General features: G+C 41.1%; 1 protein-coding gene across 1 annotated transcript; it reads left to right on the top strand.

Annotated features, from left to right (window-relative positions):
- Nucleotides 1-1,139: 1,139 nt before the first annotated feature.
- On the top strand, nt 1,140-4,771 carry LOC139073182 (G2/M phase-specific E3 ubiquitin-protein ligase-like). Its single transcript, XM_070556138.1, has 3 exons — nt 1,140-1,171; nt 2,052-2,266; nt 4,557-4,771. Exons 1-3 carry the CDS (start codon nt 1,140-1,142, stop codon nt 4,757-4,759), a joined length of 450 nt encoding a protein of 149 aa, XP_070412239.1. The 3' UTR covers nt 4,760-4,771.
- The last annotated feature ends 3,825 nt before the right edge of the window (nt 4,772-8,596 follow it).

The following is an 8,596-nucleotide window of genomic DNA, read 5'->3' as shown; positions in this document are numbered from 1 at the left end:
CGCGTTGGTATTAGACGGACAAAACTCCTGTTTTACTCCGCCTGAAGGCCACGTAGTAAAATGTCGATTCCACACACCGGAGTTATTTACAAGAACCGAAGTGATTTACAAGAACCACCGCCAAAATCCAAAAAGGATTTTAGGATGCAGAAGCACTGCGAGAGAACGGTTTAACCGCTTATCGGGGCGCGTAACCCGAGCGTTAACCTATTTAGCTACTTAGCTCTTCGGCTAAGCTTGGTAGTGTCTGGCGCGACCAGACTGAAATTTGCCCGATTAACCAAACGTTCCTTAGCAACGAGGTAATTTGGGACTTTATTGACTGCACTCTGGTGTGCAGATGTGGTCTGCGGTCTCTAACCACGGCTTAAAGCTGATAATATTAGCGAGGTATGCTAACGATTATGCTAGCGCGGTTACCGGAAAATAAACAATGCGTGGATCAGTCGCTACGCCGACGGAATTATATCCGACGGGGAGTAAAATCTGGGAGATTTTACTGACAATCGCATACAGTTTCAAAACCCCTGCGACAAAGGATTCCCGAGAGTTCAGAGTTTTAGTCTCACTTCTAGGCGAAGGTAAAATGGCTTGAAGGTAAGCGGCTAGCTTTTAGCTCGCTACAGCGATTCAGAGCGGAAAGTTAGATTTCCGACCTGAAGAGTTCAGAGACGCGATGTCTCGTCAAAATGGACAGAATATAGTGAAAGACCCGACTCACCCAGCCTCTCACCGAAGGACGAAGATGGGAAAACTCACAGGATTTGCTAAATTCGAGGTTAATTTGGCATCGGAAATTTAGATGGGAAATTCTACAGTAATCTCCTCCCCCGGACGTCTCCAGGAGGAACGAGTTTAGTGTAGAACAACTTCCGGTTTTTCAAAATAAGACATCAAAGTGAAACACAGAGAAAACGTGTAATTTTGTGAGACGAATGCGTGTGTACATCTGATTTTGCTTCAGGAAGAAACAGGTGTCTGAGTGAAAAGTGATGGTTTGAATAAACTTAGGTTTAGTTGGAAAAGATGCATCAAAACGCTATCTGTCGTGTTCTGCCTCACCGAAAATCGGACTCCCTGTTGGACCCAGGACGTCACCTTAGGATGATGTTTCATCCAGGGCACCTTGGCTGGCAAAGATGCGCCACGAACCGGTCCAGAGTTGCCCTCGGTACACGTTGATGGTAAAGCGTTTTGTAGATGCGTTAAGTTTAGGTCACTCAGAAATCAAAAGACCCGGTATGAGTCTGCGTTAGAAGTTGCGATTCAGCTGTCCTGTCTGGCTTGGCAGGAACAGCGTGAGAGGGGGGAGAAACGAGCCAACCGGCTCTGTCCCCCCTTCGGTTTCTTCAGGTCCTCTCTCTTTCGTTGTCAAGCACGAACTGAAATCATAAGACTGAAACTTACCAAAAGCCTTTCTCTTCTCAAAGCAAACGTGTGTGTCAGCAAATGTGTTTTGGAGTTTACTGTGAGAATCTGTGTGTGGGTGTGTTTGAGTGTGTGTGTGAAGGTCGGTAACAACATCCTCAAACATTATCTAAGTATGGATTCATTAATCCATTATAATTACCCAAAGCATAAGAATCATTCATTTGATTAAACACATTTATAATGAGCAAAATGATAATGATTATTCTTTAACATTAAAATCAAGAAAGGAAGTTTTAAGACTTGTTATGTTATGACTACTTGTCCATGAGAACTCCTTCTTCTGGTACTGCAGGTGTTCAGATGTTATGGTTTCCAGCAGACTCTTGCAGACTTCATGTCTGCAAAGGTCTCAATCTGTGGGTGAAAGTTCTCAGCGACCCAGCTTTGACCCAGCTGAGTCCAACACCACCTTTGTGACTGAAAACCCATATTTCCTCACGTTACAAGAGTTTAAATGTTTAAAATCTGTTAGACTGTTACTGACAGCAGCTATGTTTAAGTTTCACTTTCTGTTCTGACTGAATGCTGCTGCAGCATGGAGGTGTCGGTTCTCACTGGTCTACCAGGTGCTACAAAGCTGAACAAATGAATTCAGTTTTTTGTTGTCTCCCTTTGCCCAGGTTTATGGATGGTTTGCAGACTTTGGAAGTCAGCAGTGCAATAATCAACAACCACGAGACATTGAAGATACTGTTTGTTGGAGGACTCCAAACAATCAGCCTTCAGGACATGCAAGACCTATTTAGTGTACAACATGCAGAGCCAGGAAGCAACAAACGAAGGCTGGAGAACCAGACGATTTACTTCTGGAATGATTGGCTGATGGAGGTGGATGGTATGTCATCAATAATTTACTGTGTGAAACATATAAAGTTCTTCATCAGGCACGCCAATGACTGTGGGACCTTGCCAATCAAGTGGGTTGTCTTTTTAAATAAATAGTTTAACCCTTTGGGCGCCAGAGTTTTTTCAAGAAAATATAAAGTTTTGACATGCATATCTCAATAGGTTGTATCTTGGTAAACGTTAGAGATAAAGGTAAATTGTAATTGAGAAAAATCTTCAGTAGGACCCAAAGTTTGTTTAGGCTGCAAATTCCCTCATTTAATTTTCATATTATGATGTCATCAGGCTGCCATATTTTTCCTTTTTACAAATGTTTAATCTTATTTTGACATATTATTTAGAAATTTCCATTATATTTTGAACTTTTTAATTTATTTATACATACATAAAGCTCTTTTTAAATTTTTTAATGAAAACTTAAAATTTAATTTTTATATTATGTGGCACACTTTGACTTTCATATATAACGCAGGCACTTATATTGCTGCTACATCTGTCACATCAGCTGTGTTTTTACCATCTTTTATCCTTCCATCATTTCCCAAAGACAGTGAAACAAACATCAAACCCAGCGTTTGAAGGTTGTAAATAGGGATGCTCCGATCCGATATGAATATCTGTATCGGGCCGATATTGAAGAAAATACTAGATCGGGGATCTGTGACAATGGGCCCGATCCATAGGAGGATGCACAGAGTGACGTCACGCGCTAATACTGTCGGGTGATAGTGCTGTGCTAAAGGCTCACATGGCGCCAATATGGAGCGAGCAAAAGGATCAGCTATCTGGAACTTTTTCATACTACCTCAGCCAACCCATCCAACCGCTACGTGCAATACTTGTGCAATGAAAGTCCCGAGAGGCGGCAGTAAAATTTCAAGCTACAACACAACGAACTTGATCAAGCCCCTTCAGAGATTTCACCCCCAAGAGCACGCCGAGTTTGTTGCCCGAAATGAACAAAAAGGAGGTGACTTGAAGCAGCTAACTCTGAAGGAGATAAAGGAAAGAGGTGAGAAGTTTCCGCCTAATAGTGTGCAGGCCACAAAAATCACCAAGCGGATACTGAACTTTATTGTCCTGGATGGGCAGCCGCGCTCCGTTTTTGCAGATAAGGGCTTTTGGCTGCTAATCAACCACCTGGAGCCGCGCTACAGCATTGTAGGGAGGAAATATTTGTCTGAGACGGCTCTGCCTGAACTGTACAGTAAAGTGCGGCAGCATATATTGGCAGAAATGAAAGACGTCAGAGCGCTGTTTTACAACAGATGTCTGGAGCTCTGACGTTTCTCCCATGTCACTTTTGAGTTTAACTGCACACTGGCTGGATGAAGGTTTTGTGCCACACAGCGTCATGTTAAATGCAACAAACTTTCGTGGGTCACACACAAGCGACGTGATTGCAGCAAACCTGAAGGAACTGTTTGAAAAGTGGCAAATCCCGAAGAGCAAAATCCACGTTATTCTGAGGGACAACACTAGGAACATGAGAAAAACGATGGACAGCTTGGGGTCCGGAGTGTCGGCTGCGTTGCGCACACAATGCAGCTCGTCGTTAACGAGGGGCTCCTGTCACAGCGCGCTGTGATTGATGCGGTTGCATGTGCAAGACAGGTTGTCGGACACTTTAAACATTCTCCACTGGCATATTCATATCGTTTTTCCTCAAGTTCAGTCTTTATTTTATTTTAAATTCCTAATTGTACTGACTGAAGAATTTGAAAGAGGGTTTGATGTTTCAGGTTATTCTTGTTGACCATAGTAGTCAAGCTATTTTCAGTTCCAGGGACGTTCTTTATTTTACACTAAGTGTTACTATTCTCCTAAGTTCACTTACTAAGCAAAGTAATGGTTTTGGTTATGTTTCACAAAACATTTGAAGCTGTTGGTTGGTTTAATGTTTTAAAAAATATGATAAACATGTTGCCCTGCATAAATGAAGGATCTAAGTTTTTTCCATATAGTAAGAAATGGTTTATTATGTAATACAGCGCTGTGTATCTGTATCGGATCGATGTCGACAGATACTAAACCTCATATATGGGTATCGAGAGTGTAAAAAGCAGATCGGAGCATCCCTAGTTGTAAGTGCAGCACCAGCTGTTTGATGCCACGCACTGCAGCAGCATCAATTTTTCTGGCTGGATGAGTGAATTTTGCCATCAGAGAGTCAATGTTAATAAATATTTTATGGAACAAAATTTGACTTGCATTTCATTCATATTTTAGGCTTGTATTAATATAACTCATCCTAGTTACTGTATTAACATTTGCCTCAGGTGTGGACACCGTCCCGCCACTTGGATTTTCACACAGGCCTGTGATTGAGTTTCTGCATGTGGAACATGGAAACCGCCGCATCTTCCCAGAGGCAAACACATGTGAAGTGATCCTGCGGCTGCCTGTTCACCCGACCTACAACATCTTTGTGGAGTACATGGAGTCTGGCATCTTGCAGTCCCCTACATTTGGGTTCATCTGAGTTTAGGTAATGGGTGTAAAATTGAGGCTTTATATAGATTTGGTGTTAATGTCTCTTTTTTCCCTCTCTCTTACCAGATACTGTCAGGCATCCTGTTTGCATCCTGTTGACTGAAAGTTAACCACAGGCTCCAACGAGGCTAAACATGAATGCAGACCTGCCAACCTTTACGCATTTTGCGTAGCCAGTTTGCAATTTGGCATCTATTTAAGCTGGTACAACTCGTGTGGTACTCATGTCTGACAACACAACTCAGCGGCGTGGTGAAGAAGTTTAAGCCAATCATTGTAGAAAAGCAGAGAAAAACCAGAGCTAACTATCCTGCCTAGCCTATAGCGTAACACCCCCACCCCCCTCCTCCCTGCTTCGTCCTGCCCGCTGCTCTCTCCCGCTGCCCGCTGCTCTGGTAAGGTAAACTGTGTGTGTGTATATAAAATTTTACATCCAGTGAATGGGGAGATTACTGCGTGAAAAGCAATGGAGTTGCAAAAGTCCGCGAAAAAACGCCGCACAAGTGCTACTTAAAATATTTTTGACAAGGTTGGCAGGTCTGTGAATGACAGGACTGCGCTTACATTTACTACTTGGTTGTTGATTGTTGTTCCTAATGCAGATTTTTGATTTATTTACTGCCATGCTGACAGCCTGGCAGTATTCTGTTAGAAGCAAAGAGTCGCAGATAACATGTGATAATAGCATGTGGTTTACTTAAGCATAACATCTTTGATAAGTGTTTCTAAAGATATTTGTATTTTGAAAATAAAGGGAAAGTTAGAATTTTTTTTAACTGTACTTTCATGAATGTATGTGTAATGTTTAACATTTCACCAAAAACTACTAGGTCCACGTGGGTTGTTAAAACTTTACATTTTAATTCAGAAAATATTGATTTAAAAAATTGATAAATGCAAGTTAGCATAATTTTTAAACATACATTTTCCCTGGTTCACCATAATGACAGGTTGGTATTTTCCATACAAGTCATTTTCATAATGTTCCGTCATAATTTTCAAGGTTACACACACTTGGTACAATTTTTAATTGTTTGGTTGTGTGTGTGTGGGGGGGGGGGACTAGGTGTAAGTACAAACGTAATCCTCTCTAGATTGAAAAAAAAAAGTGCTTCACAGATGCAGAAAAAAAATTAAAATGTATCAAATCAGCATTTAGAGTTTTGTGTTTGCTGCCTTTTAAAGGAAGTCTAATCAGTGCCAGAGGAACATCATTCCTGAACAAAATACTCAAAGCATGGTTGGTAATATGTGGTTTCGTTTCTATTTTTCAAATCTTACTAATTTCCGTTCTCTCTCCCATCTTTGTCAACATACAGCCACACACTCCCACAACCACCATGGCAACAATCTACAGCAACACCATGGAAGCAGCCTTTCTCCAGGCACTGATGGATGCTGGGAGTTGGAGTTCAACACTTTTGTTTGTGGTTTTGTTTTTCATGTATGAGCCAGTTAAATAAATATGTTACTATAAATGTTTAGATTAAAATAATTAGTATAATTAAAACAATTAGACCACATAGATTTAATTCTTTGTTCTTTATTCCTGAATAAAATCCTCAATGCACGGTTGGCAAATGCGTGGGAGTCTTATTTTGAAATAGCCGGCTCCGTGAACCGGAAGTAAGTTGGACATTTGTTAACCTTTCAGATAGGCTAACGAAGCAGGTCAACAGAGACGATTTATTGAAGACTGGATTATTACAGCATAATCAGACAACGTGATGTAACCTAGCCGCTAACAGGCAGACAACATCACGTGACTAACGCCCGAACACTGACAGACGAGATCACGTGTCGACAGGGTAACGACAAACAACAGCGTGTGTCGGCAGAGACAACAGCACGTGTCGACAGACTGAGACAGCAGCGCGTGTCGACAGAGGGTAACGACAGACTCGGACAGCAGCGCGTGTCGACAGAGGGTAAAGACAGACTGAGACGACACCATGTGACAACAAGGCTGGAGAACAAAATAAGACAAATCAGATAAAAGCAACTCCTGACAGTTATAACAACTGACCAGACTACATCACGTGACAACAGAAGACAAGTTCTGTACAAAAGTGAAAATACATTAGAAGAGCATAACATTACAGCAACACAGTGCAGTGAGCGTAAAAATACATAGACACGCACATAAATACATAGACACACATTACAGCAACACAGTGCAGCGAGCGTACAAATACATAGACACGCACATAAATACATAGACACACATTACAGCAACGCAGTGCAGTGAGCGTACAAATACATAGACACGCATATAAATACATAGACACATTTTTGGCACATTCAGAACCTCATACGAAATGCGTTCTACATTTTTAATACCATCGTTTAAAAAAACCTTGAATAGAAACGGTGCGATTGGTCGAGGAAAATGTTTAAAAGCAATACAAATAATTATACTACAGCTGTGTGTGTGTGTGTGTGTGTGTATGACTATACTTGTGAGGACGTACCCTTGACAAACGACCTGTACTGTTAGGACATTTTCCTTTGTGAGGACATTTTGCCATGTCCTCACAAAACTTTGCCTTAAATCTTCTTTAATTACACTCAAACCTGTTCTGACAAAGTTTCAGAAAAGTACCTCAGAAAAATAGTAATTACTGAAATGTGTGTTTTGGCATCAACTCTTGAGCTCACCTAGTGGACACACACTAGTACTGCAGCTCTGGACTTGAATTTTTTGCTCAAATTTTCTGATTGGCTGAGGTCATAGATTTTTCTGATTGGCTTTTGTAGTTATGTGACCTGCTTGACAAGTAAGTTAAATGAAATGAAACTTAGAAACTACATGGATTTATAAGTTTAGACAAAATATTTTAAATTAATCCTCAGTTAACATTTAATTCAAATGAATAATTCTGCTCCTTGTATTCATATAAAATAAAAATAATTACAATAATAATAAATTCTAATTCATTGTTAAATTATATTAAATAATACACTATAGCCAATATAGGCTGTAAACTGGCCCTTCTGAATGAGACAGCAACTTGAAACTTGAATATGTTGGAGCCGTCAGCTATGTAAAGACACAGTTAAAGTTTCAAGTCTCTAGGTTGAAGAGAACCTTGTTTTTCAGCCCAAAACCTTCCTTTTTTCTGCATGTACCAAAACGTTGTGACCTCTGACCCAGAACACCACCAGAACGATGCTATGGCTACCAATCCGCCTGGGCTAGCTCAAGGTGATGGTGGCATGCCCAATCAGTGTTTGTTTGGTGAAAATCGGTTGAAAAATGCCACATTTGCGAGCACATGGCAAAAATGGCGGGAAAACTGCCCTCTGGGCCCAAACAAACCCTTGAAACGATGCGACCGGCACAAATTCAAAATCTGTGGGTCGCACCAGCAACGGGATGCACCAAAACAATTTTTGTGTGCATCAAACCACCGTGGGCCGAACGGCGGCAAAAAGGGGCTCAAATATAGGTCAGGCTTCGTTTGGGGCCTAGGGTTTTGGCCGTTGCATTTAAATCATTAAAAATAGTTATATTCTACATACGGACACAAAATTCACATGTTTTGGTTAATTTACCAATTCAGGGGGAACTCACTGAGATTTATCTACTCCATCTACTCCACCTAACCAAAAATCCCCACTTTCAATGGGAAATTGTGATTTTCTCCAAACTCTCCTCAGGACACCTGGGCCTCATTGCTTAGGCTGCTGCCTCAACTCAGGATAAGCAGATGAAAATGGATGAATGGTTGGATGAAATTATTGTTTTAGTAATAGTGTTCTAACCCTCCCTTTAAGACGATAGTGTTTGCATTCTGGTACGTCACTCCTAGTCCGAAAAGCCCCC

The sequence above is a fragment of the Nothobranchius furzeri genome, chromosome 11 (assembly GCF_043380555.1).
Source record: "Nothobranchius furzeri strain GRZ-AD chromosome 11, NfurGRZ-RIMD1, whole genome shotgun sequence".
Classification (NCBI taxonomy): Eukaryota; Metazoa; Chordata; class Actinopteri; order Cyprinodontiformes; family Nothobranchiidae; genus Nothobranchius; species Nothobranchius furzeri.
Note: the sequence above shows the minus strand (reverse complement) of the source record. Positions and strands in the feature narration are given on the sequence as shown.